Source organism: Fringilla coelebs, assembly GCF_963513975.1.
Source record: "Fringilla coelebs genome assembly, chromosome: 7".
Taxonomy (NCBI): Eukaryota; Metazoa; Chordata; class Aves; order Passeriformes; family Fringillidae; genus Fringilla; species Fringilla coelebs.
The window spans coordinates 26,352,107-26,377,716 of record NC_140035.1 but is presented as its reverse complement, the minus strand read 5'-3'; the positions used below and the strand labels follow the sequence as shown (position 1 = coordinate 26,377,716).

Genomic DNA, 25,610 nt, shown 5'->3' with positions numbered 1-25,610 from the left:
GAAGGCAAGAAAACCATATTAAGTTTATTTACCTTGCTTAAATGAGTCTTTACACATAGGCATATAAGTTGTTAGCTGCAGTACTTCACTTGCAGAGCAAAGGGATCAGAGATATCTCCCCTGTCCTTTGCCATTTTCACCAGTTTTGCTCTTTGCTATTTCTTAAAACTCCTAACTCGGAACTATATATTAAGTATATATATAGTCTATATATAATGATATATATATGTCTATGTTATAATCGTGGAGGTCAGAGTTCCCATGCTTCAAAAAATTATTCATTTAAGCATTTGACTTGTTAGTGCTGTACAGGTGTTACACTGATTGAAAGCCAAGACATTGGTGAGGATATTCATTCAAGTGAGGTCTCCACACAGTTAACAGTCTGCTGGTTGAACATCACAGGTATGTAATCTAACAAGCTGCAGCAAAGCTTTTTCATTTGAATGCTGAATTCAAAGCAAAACCACCAGCAGAGAAATTGAGCATGTTTGAATAGTACTTATTCTCTATCAACCTAAAAGCTATTGCAACTTTTTGCATCTGTTTTTTCTAAGGACAAATTACTTCTACTTCTGCCCTCTCTGTGTGATCCACCATTGTTTCTACACATCCTTAGGTCCAAGACACCACATTAGTGGTACTGCAGCACCACAAGTACTGTGGTGCAAGGCTGGCATTCTTATAATCTACAACCCTAATTTATGAGCCACTAAAATATGGAATATTTCATCTGCCAATAAATCTGTCAAGTTCCTGTATATCATCATATAAATGTATGCTATTTATACTACACACATACCAAGTCTTCATCCTACAAAGAAGCCTGGTTTCTTAATTAAGGACTAAATCATAAGAACTGCCAACAGCCAGACTGAGAGGAAAGCTGAAATCTCATTTTTATCTGAAATGACACACTAAACCAATGAACTGTTGATAAAAGCTTTATTTTTTTTTCCCCAACATAAAGCAGGTAAACTCAAAAAATAATTTAGTCATTGAGTAGTTTTTCTGTAAGTATCAGCGAATAGTTTACTTCTCATTAAAAGGGCTATACAAATAGTAATTTAAAAGATGTTAATTCAAAGCCATCTAAAAGGGAGGAAATGATCTTTGTTTCACATGAATCCCATTTGGGCTTTGCTATTTTTCTGTGACAAATATGGATATAGGTTACCAATACAAAACCAGGAACAGCTCTCTGAGCAACAAACTCCTCCTTTCTTCAGAAGGTGGTTGTGTAGAGATGCTAATAGAGAGCAACTGCTGCAAAAATCTTTGTTTTTTAAAAAAAGTCTTCTGGCTGTTGATCTTCATGCCCCAACATCAGAGGCTGTAGCTGGGTATCTGTAGCAATACAGTTTGTTGTCTGCTCCTCCACTCAGTAACAACTGATGAGAGAAGGAAACTGTGATTAAGATCAGAACTAAGCAAAATAAATACACAGAAGTTAAGGACTCAATTTTTCTTTCCTTTATAAAAAGCAGTAGGGAATAATGAACTGTTAATGCATGACTAAATCCCAGAAGCAGAGTGCAGAGGCAACTTTATCTCTCTCCTCTTAAAATTAGAAGTGAAACTTGTGTAGGAAAGCTGCTAAAGCTTTTCCTGACTTTTACAGTGAACAGGAGCCACACTGAGAATTTTGAACATTCACAGAATGAGGGTTTTTGGTAATTTTAAATATGTGTGTACCACTGCAGTAGCAGATCAGCTTGCTCTAGAGGATTATACAGTTTCCCCTTCTACATGTGCTGAGTGCCACACCCCAGCTTTACTTCATGCTTTAGTCCCCATGGCAGAAGGCTACCTTGGAACAGGTATTCTCTGAATATGGTGCAGTGCTGTTGTCCTCTCTCCTTGTCTGGAATGTCACTACAATGCCCAGTTAAAGCCACAGAGCTACTGTTCCCACCCTTCCCCTTTGCAGAGTGTGGGGACACACTGCAGTGCCTGGGACATCACCACCCAGACATCAAACACAGCACAACTACAGCTGCCTGTTCTCTTCTAGCTTTAAGCATAAGGAGGTAACAGCCCATGACTGCTCTGAGCTCTCTTCCTCAATGCATATAAATCAAGTAACTTGCTCTTCAGATTCTTACCCCTGCTTCTGTCCAGTCCACACACAAAACCTTGTCTTCGTGAGCAGCCAAGTCATACAGAGGAGCTTTGCAACTAGTGAAAAACAGGTTTGAAGTTATGTGAGCAATCACAGACAACAACTGGTCCCAGGGAGAAATGCTATCCCAATGCTATCAAACAGATGTGACCAAGCATTTATAAACACTTTGAGAGAGTACAGACATTGACCATCTGTGATACTTCCTCTGCTTTCCCCAGAGCCAATCACATCACTATTATCCTATCCTACATCCCCAGAGAGGAAAGCAGCACCATTTTTCATCTGCTTGCAAACAACTTTGAGTCTGAAATTCAATCACTTGTTGGGAAGAATTTATTATAACTTCCTTCTTCCATGTGTAGATGCTGCTCAACACCATATGCTTTCCAGCCCGGTGGTAAACTACAAGTATTTTTCTCCCTTTTATTATATGGTTGACTTCCAAAACCTAGAGGGCTTTCACAAATGCCACAAGTGTTTCCACTGAATGTCTCAGAGTGCTTTCGCTATTTCTTGAGTGGTAGCTCACCCTGTAAGATTACATGCCTTTGCACAGCAGCAAACACAGGTTTATTTTACCTCCTTGTGTCCCAAAGCTTCACAATGTTGTCCAGGGAACCAGAGATCAGCTGGTGCTCGTGGGTAGGTGACCACTTCACAGATGTCACCCAGCCTGTGTGAGATGTCAGAGACAGGAGAACCAAGGAGCCATCTGAATGGAAAGAGGAAAAAACACAGACATCACCAGATGCTGAAACCAGCACTTTGAAGATGTGTACAAAATCCAGTGCAATTGCAGGTCAAGGTAAGTGTTAAGTGAACTCTAAATATAGTGAACAAAAATGTAAGCCACACAAGTTTTGGGGAAGAAATAAACCCAAAGAAACAAACCAAACCAAACAAAAAAGAAACCACCCTGAAACCGCTCAAAATGTATTTTTTTGTCACTAAACCTCCTTTCCAAGGATTTTTTTTTACACCAACCAAAAAAATTATTTTTATTAACAACATGTACTATGCTAGTGAACTTTGGATTAGATTTACAGAAGCCAAACAAGTAAATGTTATTTACTATTTGTGGCCTTCCAGTACCTGAAGAGAGCCTACAAAAAGGGATGTGTTCAAGGCCAGGTTGTGTGGGGCTCTAAGCAATCTGCTCTAGTGGAAGAAGTCCCTGCCCAGGGCAGGAGCATTGGAACTAAATGATCTTTAAGGTCCTTTCCAACACAGACCATTCTATGAAATGTGTCTATGAAAATAAATCTGATAGGCTCATTCATAATATCTGTAATTCTGTCTGTTTACAAAATATGGTACCATGTCAAAGTGATTACCTTTTCACTTTAATGGTTATCAGACCAGCCTCAGAACCTTACAATAAAAAAACCATTCTGCAACTGCACAGTTGAAGATTCATTAGTAAGTTTAAAAAAAAAAAGAATAATTTCTAAATTATTAGGTAAGACATTAAAACAAGTCTTGCACCAGAATACGGAAAATAGATGTAAGATTTGTATTTAATAAAAGCCCCCAAATGGCTGGTTTCAAGCAGAGGGACCAGAAAAGTTTGTGAGATGTCTCTTGACAGGACAAAGTTCTGATTCTGAAGAACATCTTTGAGACCATGCATGTTTAAGCTCACCTTTGCTGCGAGGATCCCATAGTCTGATATGTCTGTCAGTGCTCCCTGATGCAAGACGGCGACACAGGGGTGAGTAGGAGACAGAATTAAACACTTTGTTTCCTGTCTGTCAGGAAAGAAAATAGTAACTAAGACAGGAGCTACTATTTTACACAGCTTTTTCTTTTTCTCTGAGCTGGACTCAGCTGAACCTACGGCCAGAGTATAATGATCTCACCAAAGTTGACTTGAGATCTCCAGTCTCAGCATCCCAGAGTTTAATGGTGTGATCCCATGATGCACTGCAAATTTCTTCAGCATCTGACCACAGCACAGAGGAGATGGCTTCTGTGTGGCCAGAGAGGGTTGCCAGGGGAGTCTAGAATTTAATGGGGACAGATTTGACTAAGTTAACAAACAAATAAAAGAGCCTGATTATCCTGAGCCATACCAGCAGTTTTAGCAAAGAGAAATTATTTGTTGTGGCTACACTTCTAAAGAAAAATCCTGGACAAACCCAGAGCTCATCTTACCCTTGTTAGTCCAAGCTGTTCTGTTTTCTGCTTTTTCCGTGGTCTGTTAGCTGCTTCTTCCATTTCATCCTCTTCATCTGTAGGTACTGGGACAGAAGACAGGCAGACTTGAGCCACAGATTTTTGAATTTCATCTCCATGTAAGTAATTAAGCAAATCCCCATATTTATGGTGCCTACAGCCATCATGCAGCTGATAACAAGATCTGAAACTGTAGTCAGCCAAACCAGTAACTCAGCATAATGGTGTATAACTTTACAAACTTACATCTTACCTGCAGACCAGATCTTTAACATCTTATCCCAGGAGCCACTGCAGAACTGTATGAACAGAAACATTTTGTTAAATGTTGATCCAGATAGACCTTGGAAGAGAGACCTGCTTGAAAAATGGCTTTTAACACACAAATAACAGTGCTGGGCCCCTAACCACCCCCCACCCCCCCCCCCAAAATGTTTGGCATGCATCAAATTATTCTTTTTACTTCCTTTGTAGGAAAAATATCTACAAAATACCTATTTCTTTCAGTGCCAAAAAGTTTGACTTTGAATTGTCTGATATTGAGTCAAGCTGGGAGCAATGACTCCACCTTTGGTGAGAGTGCTCATAACTGTTGAATTCCTGGGTGAAGGGAAAGAACCTCTTTACCACCTGCTTTTTCCAAGAACTCTGGCATTTTTTTTCCCACCAAAACCACCGCAAAAATTTAGGTCAAATTTGAAAATAGTTCATTATAGCATAAAATTCTCATACATTTAAAGTAAAATACACTTTAAATTTTAACTAGTTTTCTAAACTAAATGATTTTGTGATTCTACAGCTTAGCATTGCAAGACTAGAAAATTATCACTGTGTCATAAAATCATGATGATGAATACCCATGCAAGGACAAAACCAGGATATTTGAGGTACAGGCTGCTAAATCCCAAAACACAAAGGTTTCTTTCCAGAAGTCACTCACTTTGGTTCTCGTACAATCAACAGCCACAGACTCAACACTGCCAGCGTGTCCTCTGCAGCAGTGAAGGGCTTTCACTTTGTTTTTCTCCACGTTCCACTCCCAGAGCAGGACAGTTTGGTCCATGGAAGCACTGAGTAACAGGCACGATAAGCTATCTGAGGAAGAAAAAAGTTACACTCATGCCCAACTCAGCTTTTCAAAGTCTTTATAAATAATTATTCTGATCCTAGAAGAAATAGCAGACAGACAGAGACTTATACGTGCTTCAGTTTACATCACCTTACTCTGCAAGTACAGTTACTATAACTACATATACACCAGGACTTGCTAATGGAGACTGCAGGGTGGATAGACTACATCCATCTTAAAGTAACTATACAGGAACTATTACTTAATAGTTACCTAAAGTAACTATTCATTATTGTCAAAGGACTATTTTCTGCACACCATCACTTAATTTCTTACACCACTGGCAGAGATTGAAATTATTACATGTAGACAATTAAATATTCATAGTTTAGTTTATTCATACTAACATTTCTCCCCCAGTAAATCAAACTAGTACTATTCCCCTGCTATATATACTGACCTTGCTTCACCCACGCCACATCCTTCACTACTTCTGTGTGCCCAGCTATTGTGGTGATGGATTTTCCTTCCACAGACCAGATCCGAGCAGTCTGGTCGTAGCAGCCAGTTAATATCCTACAGGGTACAGCATTGGAAACATCTTTGTCTTTAAGACCAACAAATGTTTTTATGAAATAAAGCCTCAACCAGAAACTTGGCGAAACTATTAGCAAAGTTACTAGTTTAAAAGAAATAGTTTGAAAGAGGAAAAAAAATCTTTTTGCTACAGAGCAAAGCTTCATTAAAGCCTTACTCTGGGAAGCCAAGAGTACAGGCTAGAAAGACAAGCAGTGAGAGTATTGCATGCTCTGCTTGATGGGACTTAAGATCCCTTATATAATTTACATAATTCAGAACTCAATTTGTTAGTTTTAGTATGTTGCCAGAGGTTCTCAAAGCATTTTCAGATGTCTACTTAATATATGAACACTACCAAGGTCATTGGGAAATAAATGTGAAAATTCAGTAGAAAAAGGCAATTATGCCTCTGGCGTTTTTTTCTGGAAAATCTCTGCAGAAAGGTATGCTATTCTATTTGTTGCTGATGGGTGTCATGTTGGAAGTCAAGGGTTTAAGCAAAAAAGAGTATTGAGGAAAACTTGTTTCCTTTAAGAAAAAGGATACTAAACAGCATTTGTTCATTTGTTTAAACAATATCTCAAGTTCAGTGTTTCTAGCTGTTCTCTACCTGTGTTAAAGTCACTGTTGTGACAGCATAACAAGTGAACTGCTTACAAAAGCCAAGTAGCTGACTGACTTGTCAGGTTAAAAAAAAAATAAAGCAAAGAGGGGGAAAAAAAACCCACCCAAGGGATTATTAAAGAGAAAATACCACTCTATTTGATACCAGAGAAGAACATGAATAAGCAAGACAAAACTTAGAACTGGCTTAGTGTGGTACCATTCTTCAGTGGCCTGAACAGAACTGATCCAGTCATCGTGGAAGATGCACTCTTCTGGCTGAGGGGCCATGTATTTCTCCACATACTCTATTTCCACAACTTCTTCCTGAGCTCACAGACAAAATATTATTTAACGATGTAGCACGGTTTTGGTTTTTTTAATCACTAACGTAAAATTTAACTGTAGTGTGGCACAAATATATCAAGTTTATTGAGCAAAGGTCGTGGTATCCAAGTCCTTCGCCACATCAGTAAAACAAAAGTATTTAGAAAAAAAGTGTGAATTACATTGCTTTCCATCTTTTCATCAAATTACTATTAATAGCAAGCTGGAAGCAAAAGCAAGTGATTTCAGTCTTCTTACATTCCTCTTCTTTTCTATTCAGTAATACAAAACTGGTGTCCAAAACACCGCAGCATTTTCTAGAGGTAATATTAAACATCCCCATTATCCCCCACCATAAGAGACAAAAATGTATTAATGATGAATTGAATAAGAGAAGAATTTCCCCTTTGAACTCTTCACAGACAACAGATTGGATAACATTCCATGCACTGCTCTGTTTGTCGTCTCTAATCACTGCAGTTCATGATGGATTTAAAAATACAGGGAATTCTCACAGGAAAGAAATGAAACTGAGCAAGGAAATCTACCCTGCCAAGAGTGTAATATCTAAATCAGATTTGAAGTAAACTGGCTAAATATGTTCTACTGTTCAAGAAGGAGAGACATTGAGTATGACTTACTGTGGAAATGTTTTCCATTTCCATGTGTGTAAGCAGCGGCAATCGCAAGAACTGGCCATTGATAAGGAAGTCAAATTCCACATACTTGTGGTCCTCTGAAACAAATTGGGAAAAATCAATGGTCAGGTGTCACTATTTATTTGATACTATCAAGAATGGCCTAATTTCATGAATGGTTCAGGAAATGGAACCAGGAAGAGTTTAAAAAACATAACCCCCAAAACAAATGATAACAAGAACAAAACCCCCAACCGATTAGTTTCTTCTACCAGTTTTAAGTGGGCAGCCCATTATTTAAGTTAAGAGGAAGGGAAATTTGCTGTTGGTGTTCAAAGATTTGATTGCCTTTATTGTATTTTCTCTGTAACTCTGTGTAATCAATCCCCAGCGGTGCTTCCTCAGTTCTTTAGGGATCTTGCCACTTGTTACCACTAGCTAGAGCCCTGTATGTGTGGCAGCAGTAGGAAAATCCTAAGAACTTTTGGTTCGTGTTTCTCGCTTTGTAATGGCATAAATGACAAAGGCTCTGCACTTTGGCAGAAGCACTGCACTGTGGATCAGTTTTCTGTTCAAAAATTGTTCGCAATGTCATGGGTTGAAAGCAACTTGCAAAAGGTTCAAGAAGCAGGGTATAATAGCACTAACCCAACTTCTTATAGAAAATGTGATTTTCCAACAACATCGGACAAGTGTATTTCCCAGATCAGCTTTCAAGTCAGTCGGCCCATTTCAGCACCGACAGAATAGCTGAGGTTTTCTCAAAGGCTGTTATAAAAACGAAACTTCTGGTTTCATTAGTTCTGGTTTTGGCAACATTTCCATTTCCATCTGCTGTGGCAGCCTGGACTGTAGCGCCGGGCACACACAGCATTCCAGCCTTTGGTCCATTTCTCCCGGGAATGCCCAGCAGCGCCGGTACCCGCAGCGTTCCAGATCAAGTTCCAGGAGCGCCTCCCCGTAGGCAGCCGAGCCAAAGCAGCGGGGCAGGACCGCCTCGGGCTGTGACAGCCCGCGCGGGGCCGGGCCCGGCCCGGGGACACGGGGGCCGCCGGGCTCCGAGGGGCCGCCCCGGCCGCGGGACTTACCGTGCGCTGCCGCCAGCAGCTTGTTGATGAGGTGGCTGAGGTCGGTGGTCTCGGAGGTCGCGGGCACCGAGAAGGGCACATCCTCCACGGCGAACCTGCGGGAACAGCGCTCCGTTACCGCCTCTGCGTCACCCGCTCCCGAACCCACCCCCGGCCCGGGAGGGGAGGCCGCTCACCTGCGGTTCTCGGTGCGGAACCGCGCCGTGAGCTGCGCCATGGCCGCTGCTGTCGCCGACACCGGCGCCGACCACGTGTCGCGGCGCGCCCCGGCCGAGCCCCCCGCGGGACCGCGCGCCACCCGCGTGCCGCGCGCCCGCCGCGCTCCCGAGAGGCCGCGCGCCGCCGCCTTCCCGGCGCCCCCCGCGCGCCCCCGCCCCGCTCCGCGCTGAGGGCGGGCGCGCGTGCGCGGAGCGGAGGCGCGCATGGCGGCGGGGCTGCGGGAGCCGAGCCCAGGTGGAGTAACGCGGCTCCGGCATCTCCCCGCGGGCCGCCGCGACGGGGCCCCGGCCGGTGTTTCCCGCCGCCCCCGCCGCGGGGCTGTGGTGCTGAGGGGTGCGACGGGTGCGGGCTGAGGCTCCCTCCGCGCTCCTCAGGGCTGGGGCGCGGGGGGGGCGTTCCGGGGTCCCTGGCAGGTGCGGGAGCGGCTCCGGGGGCCGCTCCTGAGCGCGGCCGCCCGCGCTGCCGGGCTGTGCCCGGGCGGGGCAGTGCCCCCTGTGCCGCCCGGGGTCGCTGGAGTGGCGGTCTCTGCTTGGCGTCACTCGGGTTGTGTTTCTCTGCACGTCAAGCGACACACCCACAATAAACTGCCTACTAGAAGTAATAAACCCAACGCGCGGTGGACTTAAAAAGAAGCTGTAAGTGAGTTTGGTGTTCTGGGAGAAGGCTGCTTGTGTGAGGACATGCTGTGTGTTTGCGCTGTTTATAAAAATGTTTCCTCCACCTATTTGACAGTACTTCGTGGCCTCTGGGGAGCAGCTGGGGTTTCCCTGAGTGGTGGCTCGGTTTCGGAGCGGGCGGGTGTTGGGTGTTTGCTGTTTCGTGAGGCTCTGAAATCTCGTCTATTTCTTAAGCATACTTCACAGACTTAACGTTGTTTGTCAGCGAAATTGACACAGGTGCATTTTCCAGTTATTGTCTACAAAAAACTGACTTGAGAAACCTTTTAAGTGTCGGTCCCCAGATCTTCTCTGTATTGTTAACAGCATCTGCCTCCTCTTCCATGACAGAGATAATGCTAAATCCCAAACCTGGTACAAGTTGACAAAGCTAATTGTAACTCCTTTACTGGGGAGTATCACTATGCCCTGATTTCCTTCCTGATATGTTTTGCTGTAATTCATGCCCTTGTGAATTTGTGCCACTGTGAATGGTTGTAGAGAAATGCCCTCAGAGGGAGCTTTTTCAGACAGCAAATTTTGATTGCTGTAAGCTATGCAGTTATCTGAAGTCTTCTTATAAAACCTCTACATCTTGCAGCAAACTCAAGAGTTTGATGTTGAAGCATTCAACTGTATGTATTTTCTGTTGAATATAATCAACACCCTGCATACAATGCTCATGTTGGTTATCACGTTTGCTTGTGTTAGCAGTTTCTGCTTGCTGTCTTTGTAGAGGTGAACCAGGGACAACAATGGCCATAGGTTTCCCTTTACTTGAGAAAAGTGCTTCCCAAATGGAAGAAGGGTGAAGGAAATAGACCTGTGGGTTTAACTATGCTAACCCGTGTGTTGGAAATGGCCTGGAAAGCAGCCTATAAAGTAGTGGGGGTGGAGTTGTGTTAAGGCTAAAGCTGAAGCATAGAGAACTGCCTGTGTGCTTTGAGGATGCAGCTCTTGTTCCCACTATACACTAACAATAAACTTCCACATTTCTCCTTCAGCCAGCTGTTAAATGTTTGATACCCTGGTGTTACAGTGGGAATTTTTGTGGTGCTCACTTAATGTTTATGAAGAGATACTTACATGTTATTTACACTTTCCTGACAAAATATCTGTATACTTACATATACATAAATACACAGGATTTTATTCTCCTGTTTGGGGAATTGGTCAGCAATATTTATACAACCGTAAGATCTATTAACTGTGCACGTGCTTGTACACCTCTGTAGAAGTATATTTTTTTAAGAAAAAAAAAATTAATCTCTGTGGTTGCACACAAGCACTTAGGTTAACAAAACCTGGATGGTTAAACCATGAAATTGATTTTCCAAGTGAAGTGTGTGCCAGTGGTTTGCCTGGGTTACAACAGTGATTAGACAAAATCATGGGGCAAAATTGTACCACGGGGATTATTTTAAGCACAGATATAAAACTTGAGGTATTTCTGGGCTGCTTATGAAAGGAAGCTGGATAAATAGCACTGTGTATTTACCTTACTGCTGGATTTTTTCCCTGAGCTTTGTTATTAACCATTGTTAGATACAGGATGTTGGGCTGCTGCGGTCACTGGTCTGTCCCCATAGAGCTGTCCTTGTGTTCTGTTGTTGGGTTCCAGCATGCTCAGAGTCCTTGTTATCAGTATCTGGAACAAACTCCGTTTATCTCAAAGAACTAAATGTGCTGCCTTTGCAAAACTGCCGTCTCTTCTTTACATCTTTGAACTTAGAGGAAATGGTTGAGTGATGATGAAATCTAGTTTTCTGGTTTTTGTTTTTTTTTTTTCCATTTGCTGCTATGATGCTTCAGACATTTAACTGAAACATCTTATAATTGTTCTCAGATCCAAAGCTCAAAAATATTTGGTAAACATGAGGTAACTTCATTTGGAACTTGGTCTGGAGTGTCATCACTTGAAAATTGAATGGAAAAATAAATCTGCTTTAGATTAAAGTATTAATATATTGAGCATATGAGCTGCTTAACTTCTCAATGTTGTTTGTATCAGCAGGATGCTTTATTCAGCTTCAAAAGCCAAGGAGATGTGGATTTACTTTGCCTTTGTGTCCTTTATACCTTTGCAAAGCAGAATAAATCTGTGCTTTAAGAGTTGTACAGTTCTTTTGAAGTTACTCCCTAGCCTGTTACAGCCTCCTTGCAAAAGCTGTAAACAGTTGAAATACCAGAGCCAAGAAGGTCCATCTTGAGGAATTTACTTGCGTGGTGTGGTGAAGAAGATACAGCTGGTAGGAGTCATGTGCTAATATAATGCAGCCTGGCTTTAAAATTAAATACTGAAGGGAAAAATCGTGACCACCCTTCCCCCTCCTTCACCCCAAACTACAGGAGTTACATTTTCTTCTATTCAGTTTGTTATGTTGTGTGTGTAGTCTTATATATGTGAACTCTTGTTAGGTAGGGGCCAAGTTAACTGTAATTTTGTCCTGCTGCTTGTGAATGTTTGGGATTGGTCGCTGCTTTAAAGGGTGTGCTGTGTGCATGAGAGCATTGTTCTGTGGATGTGGCAATTCACTGTTCAGTATTATCTGTCTGTTTGAAGGTTTGTAATGGGCAGCTGAGTATCTTGAAGTTTCCTTTGGGATAGGAGGTAGATCTCTGAACTGCTGGGAACTCCGCCTTTTTGTGGTTCACCATGTGATTTAATGCCAAATATTGTTTTACATATCTGGTGGTTTTTTATGCCCAAAACATACCACTGTAGACTAACAATAGTAATTTTATTTCTTTTATATGCTGTCTTATAGGCCTTTAAAACAAATTTATTTACTTCAAGATGTCTGCATGACAGAGTTGCATAATGCAAATTGTGTCTGGTGATTATGGAAGAAGGTGACTAATGTATTTATAAAGCACTGCTGGCATGTGCTTAAATATCAAGTGTTCTCTGCATGTGTGCGGTTGCTAGTTCAGTGCTTTTGGACATATTCAGATGAAAATTGTGGGAGGGTGTATGTGTGTTTTCTATCTGTGGATGCAATGACAAATCAAGCAATTGTCTCATATAAAAGGCTAAGCTGTACTCCTGGAGCAACACACTGAAATTTTTCTGCAGTGAGTAATAATGTGATAAGGAGGCAAGGATTTCTTGAGAACTTTGCTGTTATTTTGCAACAGCATTAGAACTTGTAACACTAAATTTGTAAGACCTGAAGACACCACCTGCGGCAATCTCCTGGCAGAAGGCTAAAATGAACTTTTATAACCTTTTCAGGTCACCTTGTAATGGAAGAGAGTGGAGCTGACCATGATATTGCTATGGGAGGATCTAACGATTTGTTCATAGGTGGCTGTAATGGTACAGGAGAGTCAGAAACAAATGATCAGATTTTTCAGGTGAGGTATGAATGCTTTGTCCTTTTAGATGCTTCCTTTACATCCACTCTGATGAGTTTGAAATATTCTCTTTCATCAATGCAGGGGTTTTTCCTTGTCTTTAGAGTGATACATCATGTCTTTTAAGAATGCGCATGCTTCCCTTGGATTCCTGTGCCATTCAGTTTTTTTCTTCATAGCTAAATGCATGTATGGAAAGGCCAAGTGGAATAGTATCTAGGATTTCTTCTGAAATCAAATCAAGTTGGTGAATATTTTACAGTTTTGTTTTTAGTATGTCTTCTCAGTTTCTGGGCAGACTTGAGGTGTTTTAAAGTGATACATTGTTTTGGGGAGCAGATTTTGAGCAAAAGGGATTTTATTTTGTCTTAGTAAAGAGACTTTGTTCTAGAAAGCAGGAATAGGAATAATTTTCAGCATGGAAATAGAAAACAAAAGCAGAACTGCTAGTGTTGGCCTCTTGATCCAGAAGGACAAGAGCTCCTCTGAGTATACAGTATAGCACACTGGTTTTAAATGTTCTTTTCTCTTTTGTTGTTTTCTTCTTTCTTTTTCTTTTTCCTTCTTAGAAGTTGCTGCTCAAAGTACATTTTACTGTTTTTCCTCTGTGAAAGCAACTAACGTGCATGGATTCCAGGGATCTATTGTTTGGCCAGAGCGACTCTCCCCCAGCCCTGCCCATCACAGTCCCCCTCTCGGGCAGTCCTCCGGCATCGGCTGTGCCGGTGCGGCCGCCCCAGCCACGGTCCCACGCTGCCGAGGAATTCCAGCTGGCAGAGCAGCCCAGGCAGCCCCTGTGTGAGCTGCAGCCCCTGGGAGGGCCCAGTGCGCCCATGGTGAGTGTGTCTGCAGACAGGCCTGGGGCTGTGTTCACAGATGAGGGAGCTCTTTGAAGAACTCTCTTACTGGTGGTTTGTTGTAGCAACAGCTGATTCAGACTTTATATCGAGCAACAAGGTGGAACTTTTCAGTGGTACAGTTCATGCTCCAGTTGCTCTTCTTCAGGTAGGCAAATCTTGTCTGCAACCATTACTGGTTTTAAACTGATGTCTTATGTCAGTATCAAGCCTGGATGCTGCAGTGTGATAAGATCTTGTATTCTACTGCTGCTGCTTTCTCTATATCCTCTGGATAAATATCTGGGTTTTTTGGGGGGAATCAGAACATTAGCAGTAAGCTAAGTCATTATGTTTCACCTTTCCCCAGCCCTCAACTGATTTTCTTAAAATGTTGCTTTGTTGTAAAAAAGGTAACTCTCACCCAGAGTCCTATGTAATTATGTCCTGTGTAACTATACCATAAGGAGTTGTTCAAGTTTTTCAGAATCCCAGGTGATTTAATTTGTATTGTTTTTTAAGCCCTGGAGCTTTTCTTCTCTCTGCTTTTACATGAAATGCTGCCCATAGAGGACAGTTTCTTAGAAGTAAAGCTCACAATTTTTATGTTACTATTCATTCTGCTAGTACATGAATGGAGTTACAACGAATCCAACTGTGAATAGCTTTCAGGTGTTTGTGTGTAATAATAGAGTTGTGAGTTTCAAATAAATGTGTAATTCCTTGTAGAATCAGATAAAATACTGGGGTTGTTTTTGGGGTTTTTTTTGTTTCTTTCTTTAATTAAAGGCCTATTTTAAAGGGGAAAATAATTTTAAGAAATTGACAATAAAGAGACAGTTTTCTTTTTATGTAAAGTCAAGTAAATATACAGGTCCCAGCTCTAAGCAAAATATTTCCTGTTCTGGTAATAATCAAACCTAGTCATGCTGCATGATCACCTACGAACTAGAGCCATTCATCCTTCTGTATGACTGCCTTACAGATGATTGTTGCTAGCCAGTCAGAAAATGGACAGGTACTGCATGTCATTCCTTCTGCCCAGCCAGGAGTGACCCAAGTGATTATTCCTCCAGGTCAGCTGCTGGATGTGACCAGCACACAGGGTGAGTTGAACCTGTAGGGCTTGAGGGTTTGTGCTCCTGTGACTAAGCTCATCCTCCATGCTCTTTTTTAAGCACCTTGTTTCCTTTCCTTGGTTATAAGACAAAATGCACCCTGAACCTGCTTTCTGTTTGTGAATCTGGTGCCTCACATACCACATTTTCTGTTGGGCAAAAGCATAATGAAACCTTATGAGAGCTATTATGCCCCCTTTCTGAAGGGTATGTAATGGGTAGATTAACATATAAAGCACAGAGTTGTTTCTTGTCTTATTTAGCTTTAATAAGCATATTTGTGCCATCAGCTGTACTATGGGCTTCAAATTTTCAGTATTTGTTTACTTCATTGTGAGTGAAGTAGTTAATTCCTGTAGCACAGACAGGTCAGAAGAACATTAAATCTTCTGAACATTAAATCTGCTGTTCCAGAGATCACTGGTGATGATGCATCTTCTGTGAAGCCAGGAATGAATCATTTAGGTAGAAATTCAGTTCCCAGTCAAGGAAAATAAGATGTAACTTTCCATTCGTTGGGATGTGTTAGTTGTCACGTTTTAAGCATGTGCTGAGATACACAACTGGAAGCCAGATTTTCAGGTTTTCTCTAGAAAATGGGCATACTGAAATCTGAAAGCATTGATTATTTCTCTGCAATCCTTGCTGGATGGCAAAACGCTGTGTACTGGGTTGCATTCACAGAGTGAGACTGAGAACGAGGTGGTCGCATTTTGTTAAACTCTCAAATGTTTTTTAAACAGTTTTTTTCCTTCTCTATAAAGTTATCAAGATTTGAGCACTGGTTAAGTATTCCTGTGGAATGATAGCTCAGAATAAGAATATAGTCCTGGTGCTGGGTGGATAGAAGAAAGATTTGGGATTCAAGTAGTGATCTAGCTCTTAGGGTTGCAATACGTTTCCCTGACCTTACATTTAAAGACTTGTCCCTACCCTAATGCTCAACCTTCCCTCTCTCCAGCTTTTGCAGGGGCAAAACCAGGTTTGGTTACAGCTGAGTCTTACTCTACTTTAAAGCTGACTGGAAGTCTTCAGTTACAAAATAATTGCTGCTAATTTTTGTAAGCACTAAGTTGAAATACTAGATAGTAGTTTTGCATTTCCATTTTACACAGTTGGGAAGACTTGCCAGCAGTTTACTGTGGAGGTAAAAGAGAAAGGAGAGTGGCCTGTCAGCTCCTGAGTTTCACTTGTCTGCACATGGTGCAGACTTCAGAGTAGCCTGTATTATCTTAAGGGCATGTCTCTGCAGGAGGAACTAGTGCTTTGAGCCAGTGGTGTTAATCCAAGTGCACACTTAGGAATCTTCTTATGGAGCTTTGTGTGGATCCATTTCTGTACTGTGTCAATAGCTTACCGCTCTCTCTGGATGAGGGAAAGAAGCTTTCATAACTGAAGGGCAAAAATCCCTCATCTAAAGAGAATTCATGTGTTTTATGTTGAGACCAAAATATTGGATATCTGCTTTCACAGTTTTCCATTATGTTTTTGTTTAACTGTACACACAGGCTTCAATCTAAGAGCAATTTTTTGGCTTGTGGATTGCTCCCTATTACCAAGAAAGGCTAAAGCATTTGTTCTAGCAGCATGTCAGATTCAATTACAAGAGGCCTGTTTTTCTTGTTTAAGTGTTCTTTTCTAAGTACTAAGCAGTATCATTACCTCATTTTTTCTTGTTTTAAAAGCAACCAGTATGTGACTTGCAGCTGAACAAAATACTTGTGCAATCCTATATGGATTCCTGAAAGCAGAGTAATTTGTAAATTGCTCTGATTATTTGCCTTGTTGTGGAAAGATTCATAAGCACAATTACCATAGTCCTTAAACATAAGCAGCCTTATCAAGTGTATCTTCATATGTGTGCCAGGAGTTGGAGCACTGGTTCACAACTATTAGACTACTTTATCATCTATAAAACTTCTTTCCTACGTCAAAAGGCTTGCTTTAACAACACACAAAGTTTGATCATAGCTTGTTTTTCCCCATTCTACATTCAGTTATTAACCAGGAAGTTGCTTTTTTTTGGTAAAGATATTTCAGAAGAGAAGTGTGGTGATGGGAACCTGCAGACTGTGGTGGTGGCTTCCATAGCAGACAGTGCAAGCAGTTACATTCTACATCCACAGGCATCTCTCGCTGTATCGAAAAAAACAACCACCAGGTAGGTCAGGGGTTAAAGGGATGAACAATCACTCTGATCCACTGTTAGCACTCCCTTTTTTTTCTTGCAGTTTGTTTTTGCAATGGTTATCACAAAATTACCATGGAAAAGAGGTTATGAACTCACAGCGTACTGAATGCTTGGAGGACTTGAATGTAGAAACCAGTGGGGATTTTTAATACTTCTAGTCACTGTAAATTACTTTAACAATGAAATAGAATATGAAAATGAAAACCACAGGTTTTTAAGGCACTTTGATACAATATCCATAGTTTGATCATATGCTCTAGGGTTATACATAATACACTGATTTGATTTTGCCTGTAGTTTAGACTGAGTTGTTGCTTTTCTGAATGTCTGTATAGACTTCTATTTTTTTTTTTTCAGGGTAGTGGAGGATTCTTTTCCCACCCCTCTTCAGCCATTGCCACTAAATACACCTGCATGGGCACGCCGTCTCAGGAACTGTGAGGTGGGCCACAAAGAATTCTGACTTAATGTTTTATCATCTAGCTCTGAGATAGTGTTCTTATTCCTTGAAAGGAATAATTCATAGCTGTAAAAGTGTTCAAGCTTCTTGGTATATAGCACTGGTACTGCTAGCACAGTTAAACACATAAAATGCTGTGCAATCCCTCTCTATTTTGAGAATTTTAGAATAACTGACCATCAACTGCTCCTGAATTTAAAGAATTGCTGCTGAAAACCTGATAGCTTGTAGTGCTGGGAAGAGCCATTGTATGCCATGTTAGGGTTTGCTGTTGAACAACAGTGCAAACTTTGCTGATGTCTGCAACTGATCATGTGTTTTGTGTTATCACATAGAAATCAAAATCCATGTGATTGGCCAGTGTCAAGTCTGAGACTTAATGCACCCTAATATCAATATTTCACTAAGGATTCCTATTTTAGATATTATTGCTGATTTTTATTTTTTGTCACAGCAAGTTAGGCTACTTGTGCTTGTTTCCTCTTTTGTTAGAAAATACTGTGTTTTTATGTTCTGTGATGGCTTTTGACTTAAATAGAATTCTTCCTTTTTTGCATATTGTTAGATGTTTGCAGAACTGTCCTGATGACTTGGATGCTATCAGCAGCTAGAATGCATCATAAGTCCCTTAACAGGAAGGGAGGGGAGGTGGGAAGTTTCTTGAAAGATCCCGTCCTCCTGCTGCCAGACTTTTCCTGACAGATGTTTATTTTACTTTCTCTTAATACTTTTTAAAAGGAAAGCTCATACTCTGTAGCTGCCTAATCTCTTTAGATATCTCTACCCTTTTTTTTCTATTGGCTTGGCCACTGATAACTAGAAGTTGCAGTTTGAGGGACCTAGAAATTGAGTTTTTTTCTGTATCTGCCTAGAAACAATTTTAAAATTAAATATATTCATCTATTCCTTTTGTGTTATGCCATTTATTTAATACAGTAGTACTGTCCACTCTTATGTCCACATAAATGTTAAGAAGTCAGAAAATTCTTAGCATGAATTCTTCCATGGTGGACTTACCATTTTCATAGAATCAGTTGCTTAATTCAGTTGGCCAGTTAGTTCATAAAGTTCACTGTGTTTTTAGCACTTTGTGGTAGCTTCTTTCTTGTATGTGGCTTGTTATTGGTATCATAGTATCAGAGGACTTAGGATCTGCTTTGTCTCTCTATAACAAGTCACCTGCTGTGTTTAAAATTCACAGTGACATTTATAGAGAAGTTCTTATTTTTAAAGAAAAGGAAACAGAAATAATGTCTATTTGAATATGTTCTGAGGGCACAAACATCTCCCTCTGCTGTTCAGCAGAACTGTTGCCTGTATGCATTAATCGTCCCTGATCTACCAGAGAGTGCTGGGATGTATTGTGCCTTCTTTTGGGCACAGACTAGAGACACCGGGATTTTGAGGTGTCAATTATCTTTCAGGTGTCAAAATATTTTGTTACTAGTAACAGAATTGAAGGGTCCTGCTGAAATTTGGAGATCCAGTTTGGAGAAATGCTGATAAATATGTCAGCTCACAACTCCACTCTTTGAGTTGTCTGCCAGAATTGAAACAATCTTAAAACAGTATTGCAGTCTCTGTGACTTGCACAAGGTGTCGGCAGGTGAAGCCACTGCACTCCAAAGGCCAGTGGCTCCTTTGGCAGTGGGTACTGTGGGCCAACACAGAGCAGTAAAAGCTGGCTGCCTTGAAATGTTCAGCTTACACTTGCTCTGGACTGCAAAGTGCCTCTGGTACCCTGCTGCTGTGAGTTTCCTCAAAGAAAACTGCAGTCTTGATGTGTGTACTTTAGGGTTAGCTTTTATGCACTTTGCTGTGGCAAGGCCAGGGGAGAAAGAAGGAATCATTCAGTTTTTGGGCTTGAACCTTGGAGTTAAAGGGCTGAAGAGTATGTGATTACTTCAAGGTAATGACATTGTTATAGAGTTAATTTAAACAGTTCCTTTCAATAACTTATATTTAGTTTTCAGTGGTCTGATCAGAATGCATTTCCTGCATATATCAGCCTACTGAAATTAAATGTAATTTAAAACTGCATTAATTAACTACGCAAAATTAATTTATCTGTCTGAAAAAAGTAGTCTTTTTTGTCTATTTTTTCCTACTTGTGTAGCCTGTAGAAAGCAGGGATCTTACACGCTGTATGGTTTTCTTCTTGTCCTTCTCCTCCCCTTCCACCAATTTAGGGAGAATGATCTAAACTTGTACACAAGGAAATCCAGAATAGAAGAGAGTTCCTTAACTGTTTTTGTTACTTTTCTGGCACAACGATTTTGTCAGAATTCTCATCTCTCTAGAATAAAGTCAATGACCTATTTTTAGTGACAGGTATAAGGTATGGGGAAAAAACCCAGCTGGTTTTGCAGCATTTATCATGTGCAGTGGTGCTGTAATCCCTCTTCTGAAAGGCAAGATCCCAGGCTTCTGGAAAGAAAGAAGTTGTGGTACTTCTCAGGCTACTTTGCTTCTCCTGAATTTTTCTGATCAAGTTTTGTTCAGAAGTATTATTTATAACTTCTAGCTAAACAATTGCCAATGTCTCTTGCTCCCACAGCTGTGTGAGTGCAGCCTGTGCAGACGTGGTTAGCTGCTGCAGCAGTGCCTGCAGAGCAGCGAGCTCTGAGGTGTGAACAGCTCACACAGTGTCCCAGTGACTCACACCCAGTGCACACACAACCCTCCGTGTCTGGCCTTGCACTAGCAGCAGCACTGTGCTGGCCCAGTTCATTCACAAGATCTTCATTGGGTCATTGTTGACTTTAGGTCTTGCTAACCACAGACATCCTGTTTTTCTTAGGTGAGCGTGAGGCAGGTTTTAAGCAGTTGTTGCTTAGGTATCTGTTGATAATCTTGGAGAGACACTGTTGCTCTTTTGCTCTCAGTATTATTTAAACATCTGGCTGTTCTGTCCGTGAAGGTGGCAAAACAAATCTATCAGACCTTAGTACTCATTGACCATGTGTTTGTCCAAAAGATACACTTTAGGACTGAGCTGGCAAACTACTCTGGCTGTTACAGCTGCTTGGCCAGCCTGACCCTCAGCTGTATGCGAACAGAAGCAAGTGTTGCATTCTGAGTTTGGATGAAAAGTTCTTCTCTGTTCCAGTAACTTTGTTGCTTGCTGGCTGGCCTTGGCAGACCAGCACCGAACCAGCTGTGATGGAACTAAGTAGCTGGATAACTGAGTAGCTGGAGTAGCAACTACTGAGTAGCTAGATAACTTCTTTGAGTCAAGTTAGGTGCAGTTTTTGTGGAGTTGCCCAGACATTAGCAGGGTTAATGAAACCATCATCAGTTTGCACATGACAAATCTGGTATAGTAAGTTTCTATGAAATGCTGAGAATCAAGAGTGCCTCCAAGGTTGGGAGGGATGTTGTGTGAGACATTCAGTTCAAAGTTGGTGCGCTAAGTAGGTGAGACAGTTACTGGTGATATGGGCAGTTGCATTCTGCTCCAGCTCCGTGCAGTGTGTGTTGCAGTAGATGCAGAGACAATTATTGGCAGTCAAGTGAAAAACTTCATCTAATACCAATTTGTCTAGTCGGTGACTGCAACTGAAGTGTGTGTTGGTGGGTAAACCACAGGAGTGAAGTTGTCCTCTGGAAATCAGAGTTGACAGTGACTGTTACCTTTTTAGGGTCTCTTGGTGTTCTTAGGGTCTTGAATGACTGACAGACTCCTGACCTTAGTGGGTACTGCTCTTCTGTTAGATCCTATGAGAAATCTCTTTATGAGGATACTACTGTGGGGACAAAAAACATGGAATGCCAAAAATCTGGGCCTATGTTCTCACCTGCCAGAGTCCCTGACTGCTTTCCTGAGTAGTGTTCAGCAGTCAGATGGGTGAATAATGCTATTATTTCCCGTCCTTTCCACACAGAGAATTGGGGACTCGTACCGCGGCTATTGTGTGAGCGAGGCAGAGTTAGAGAGCGTCCTTGCGCTCCACAAGCAGCAGACACAGAGCGTGTGGGGCACGCGCCAGTCTCCAAGCCCTGCCAAACCCGCCACACGGTTGATGTGGAAATCTCAGTATGTCCCATATGATGGGATCCCCTTTGTCAATGCAGGTAACTAACTTTCATTTTAATAACTACTTTCAAAATTTCAACATCAGCTCCCAGCTGGCCACAAAGAAGAATCTTTATGTTGTTCCTTAGTTATGATAAGGTCAAGACATAAACATAAAAAAAGGAGCAGCTTGCACACTGCTCTGAGAGTCTGAAGGAGCTGGTTTCCTTTTTTATGTTTTGCTGTGATTATTTCCTTTTGTCCTCTAGAGATTAGCTAAGTACCATTTCATGAGGGATCTTGCGATGAGGTCTTTAGGGAGAGGTCTCATCTGCTCTATTAGGACCTGAAAGTTCTCGTAAGGGTAAGAGCTTGTTTGATTATTCTTGCCTAACTTGAAGATCTCTAGAAGAGTTTGTTCCACAGGAGTCAATAAACTATTTGAATTGCAAACCTTAAAGTAATAAATAAATAAATTCAAAATGCCAAACAAACAAGCAAGACAAACATCAACAGACCTCAGCAGAGAGACTTTTGGCGTTTGGGGTTCTTTTTGAAATGTTCATGCAGACTTCACAGCTTGATAATTGCATATTTAGCTAATGCAGTACATATGTGAAATTGCCAAGAGTTTAATTTTGCTATAAAATGAACGGGTTTTACTTGCTACTTAGAGAAAATGAGTGACAGGAATGTAAGTTATGTTTGGGGGTTTTTCTTCTTTTTTTCCCCTGAAAGTTACTGAAAAAGGGAAATGTTGGCACCAGTTTGAAAGCTTCAGCCATAAACTGTGAGATAAAAGAAAACTAAGAATAAAATCAAAGCAGCTTACCCTTTTTTTTTCCCCAGCATGCATATGAGGCATCTTTAGTTTCATCTAGATCATTTGGTATCTTATGGAAACACGTTATGTTGCTGTTATATAATACTTCAGAAGTTTCTGGATATATCACTTGTGGCATAGGCAGCTCCTTGCCTGCACACTTGAGTACACAAACTATAAATAAAAGATAACATGATGTGGAAGAAATTTGGAAGATGTTCCTTTCTTGACCACTTTAATGCTTTGCTTGTCAATCCCTTTTGTTAGAGGTCTGACTGGAAGAAGTCACTTAATTTGAGTTTAGAGCAAAGCAATATTTGTGTGAGCCTGTCTGGTTCTGTATGGGTGTGCTGTGCTGAAACTGTTATTTAGCAGTTAAGATTTCTTAACTGCAGGGCTGAGCTTTTATGGGACAGCGAGGTCTGAAGTGTTGATTTAAGCCAAGAGGCTGGAAATGTCTGCTGACCTTGTCTCACGGTTTGACCCCAGCTGGAAATTGCCACAGAACTGCTCACTCATTCCCCCGGTGGGATGGGGAGAGAATTAGGTAAAATTTAGAAAATTCATGGACTGAGATAGGAACTGTTTAAAAAGTAAAGGAAAATCCACACACGCATAGGCAAAGCAAAGTAAGGAATTCATTCACAAGTTCCCATCCCCAGGACAGCATTTGTAACGGTTACTTGGGAAGACAAACACTCTAACTTTGAATGCCCCTTCCTCCTGCTTCCCTCGGCTCTGTATGCTGCACAGGATGCAGCATATATGCACATATGACATGGAATATGACTTTGGTCATTTTGGTTCAGCTGTCCCAGCTGTGTCCCCCCGCCAGTTTCTTGTGTCTGCAGCCTCCTCATTGGTGGGGTGGGCTGAGAGACAGAAAAGACCTTGACTGTGGGTAAGCCCTGCTCTGCAGTAACTAAACACCCCTGTGTTATCAGCACCGTTTCCAGCACAAATCCAAAACACAGCTTCACACTGGCTACTGTGAAGAAACTCTATCCCATCCAAAACCATCACACCTTTGATTTCAGCAGGGGATTTTCTCTGTTGTTTTGGGGATTCTACTTTTTATGTTTATTACCAATATTGTGCTCCTTCAGTAGCTTGCAAGACTTCTCATCTTGTAAAGTATTGGTCCTCACCAGGGCAAAGTCCAATATTTTGCCCTCACAAATGTTGAGGAGTGCTGTGAGGTGTAATAAGTTTGAGAAATGGTTTAAAGTGCTCTGTGTTCTTACATGCTGGGAAAGAAGCATTTGCATTGTATTTGCTTGCTATACCTGAGGGTTCTGCCTTCTGAAGAGTCTGATGGCAAACAGAAATGACTGCTTCAGAGCTCTCATCTCTTCTGTAGTTAGTATTTTACTGTAATGAATTAAGTGGTTACTTGAACAGAGTGAATTACTTTCGGTTTCTAGGAAGCAGAGCCATTGTAATGGAGTGCCAATATGGGCCAAGGAGGAAAGGATTTCAGCCCAAAAAAGCTGGTGAGCAGGAAAGCACCTCTAGCCAGCTGTACAAAGCCACTTGTCCAGCAAGGTAAGAATTATACATACAGCTGTAAGAGTGACTGAGCATCCTAAGAAAGCATTCTTTCTGTGAACCATGACAGAGCACTGGTTTGGGATGGTAGCTGATACTCACTGTAGCTCTTTTGCTTTACCTCCTTGATAACTTGAGGTTGATACTCATTTAAAGGTAAGGAGGAAATGCTGTCCTGTCTGACTGAATAAGGCTGAAATTTGATAGGTTCCCTCAATGCAAAGTAGCAGTACATCACTCTATGAAATACAACTGGGATTCATTATATACTTAAGCATTCACAAGTTATTTTGGTGTCCTTTAATGGCTGTTTCTGCTTCTAAAACTTTGTCATCTTATTTGTTGTTTCTTCTTCGGGCTTTTAATTGCACTGATATCAGTCAATCATCCTAATTTAGCACATGTCCTGTGTGCTGAAGGAGTTACAGTTCTTCCTGTTCACTGGGGATTTTCTCGTTCTTCAACACTAATGGTTTTTTTCCTCACCCTTGAGCATTCTCCTGGGTGCTTGTGCAGTTTTACTGAGCTAAGAGTGTGTTTGATGATAGTTGCAGCTAGGTCTGTATTTGCTCAATTCTGCATAGCTGGGTGAACTGCAGACTGTTCACAATTGGTGTTGTGCTTTTACTGTAGTGACAGATGAGGGCTTTTGTTGAGGAGTAAAATCACCTGGCTGAGTGATTTTCTGGTCTTCCAGAACAGAAATGTGTCTGTCTGCATCCATATCTATTAATGTATCCTTAAGAATTTTGCAGTTCTTTTAGAGACTCCTCACACCTGACATCACTCTGCTTGAACTTTTTCTATATTAATGCTTGATATGAAGTAAGTGGGATTTTTGCCTTTCCCTTCCCAAGGATAAAGTATACTGATGGAGAATTTTTTTTATTCCTCCTTGGAAGGATCTATATTAAAAAGGTCCAAAAGTTTCCAGAATACAGGGTTCCTACTGACCCTAAAATTGACAAGAAAATCATAAGAATGGAGCAGGAGAAAGCATTCAACATGCTGAAGAAGAACTTGATAGATGCTGGTGGTGTCCTCAGGTGAAACTTCCACTTTTTTCTTTATTTTCACAAATGAAGCAGAAAAGAGAAGTATTTTACTTGATTTTTTTTTTTTTACTTAGTCACTTATTGATAGTAAAAGAATCCACAATGTCAGTAAGACTTCTGTGGCAGTGAAGTATTAATTTGGTAAATGTGTTAAGTGCTAAGCTATGGAACTTCAGCAGATGTTTCCATGCAGGGTATTGATAGAAATAGTTGTGTTGTTTTAGGGTTGATCTAGTTTGTTTTTCATTGAAAGGTATGAGGGGGCCCTGAGTTCTGAAAGGCATCTTCTTGCTCAGGGGCTGTAAAATTGTGTCACACTGACTAGGTTGTTGGTATCCTCAGACTGTTCCCTCAAGACACTAATTTATTGCCTTTGTTTGAGAATTGTGTGTATAACCTCTCTCCTTCTTGCTAGGTGGTATGTACAGTTACCTACTCAGCAAGCCCACCAATACCATGAAATGGAAACTTCCTGTCTCCCTCCTTCACCATCCCATCTTTCTGTGTCTTCTCCTGAGGAGGAGGAGGAAGTCATTAGAGATGAGAACAGTACTCTGCCTTCTCGACTTCATCCTCAAGTGGCAGACAAGATCCGAGAACTGGTGTCTCAGGGAGTAGAGCAGGTCTATGCAGTGAGGAAGCAGCTAAGGTACAGAACTGCAGTGCTCTTAGTCCATGGTGCTATATCTACTTTTGTATTTGATTAGTTTGGTTTGCAGCTAAAGGAC

At 41.3% G+C, this 25,610-nt stretch overlaps 2 protein-coding genes across 8 annotated transcripts in view; one reads left to right on the top strand and one right to left on the bottom strand.

The window, feature by feature from the left end:
- Window positions 1-928: 928 nt before the first annotated feature.
- On the bottom strand, window positions 929-8,950 carry WDR12 (WD repeat domain 12). Its single transcript, XM_084208977.1, has 13 exons — window positions 8,781-8,950; window positions 8,605-8,699; window positions 7,520-7,614; window positions 6,772-6,878; window positions 5,830-5,945; window positions 5,241-5,395; window positions 4,554-4,599; window positions 4,280-4,365; window positions 3,985-4,125; window positions 3,768-3,873; window positions 2,705-2,837; window positions 2,106-2,178; window positions 929-1,391 (listed from the first exon to the last, which is right to left on the bottom strand). Exons 1-13 carry the CDS (start codon window positions 8,819-8,821, stop codon window positions 1,314-1,316), a joined length of 1,272 nt encoding a protein of 423 aa, XP_084065103.1. The 5' UTR covers window positions 8,822-8,950; the 3' UTR covers window positions 929-1,313.
- Window positions 8,951-9,016: 66 nt separating this feature from the next.
- Window positions 9,017-25,610, top strand: part of CARF (calcium responsive transcription factor) — a 34,680-nt gene continuing 18,086 nt past the window's right edge. For 3 of the 7 annotated variants that reach the window (XM_084208860.1, XM_084208854.1, XM_084208855.1), the window contains exons 1-10: window positions 9,017-9,057; window positions 12,715-12,836; window positions 13,451-13,672; window positions 14,658-14,778; window positions 16,822-16,951; window positions 17,339-17,423; window positions 21,326-21,515; window positions 23,704-23,824; window positions 24,730-24,873; window positions 25,298-25,531. In XM_084208860.1, the coding sequence (XP_084064986.1) occupies window positions 9,027-9,057; window positions 12,715-12,836; window positions 13,451-13,672; window positions 14,658-14,778; window positions 16,822-16,951; window positions 17,339-17,423; window positions 21,326-21,515; window positions 23,704-23,824; window positions 24,730-24,873; window positions 25,298-25,531 (1,400 nt within the window). In that variant the 5' untranslated portion in view covers window positions 9,017-9,026. Of the gene's footprint in view, window positions 9,058-12,714; window positions 12,842-13,405; window positions 13,673-13,752; window positions 13,842-14,657; window positions 14,779-16,821; window positions 16,952-17,338; window positions 17,424-21,325; window positions 21,516-23,703; window positions 23,825-24,729; window positions 24,874-25,297; window positions 25,532-25,610 lie in introns of those variants that run through there. The other 4 variants (XM_084208856.1, XM_084208857.1, XM_084208858.1 and 1 more) reach the window with 4 other exon arrangements.

Bases quoted from the DNA above. Each gene is read 5' to 3' on its own strand.
- WDR12 (XM_084208977.1), bottom strand. From the start codon at position 8,821: ATGGCGCAGCTCACGGCGCGGTTCCGCACCGAGAACCGCAG. The intron at 5,396-5,829 runs GTCAGTATATAT...TTTCTTCCTCAG, and splicing joins TGTGGCGTGGGTGAAGCAAG to ATAGCTTATCGTGCCTGTTA. The intron at 3,874-3,984 runs GTGAGATCATTA...CTTTCCTGACAG, and splicing joins GAGATCTCAAGTCAACTTTG to ACAGGAAACAAAGTGTTTAA.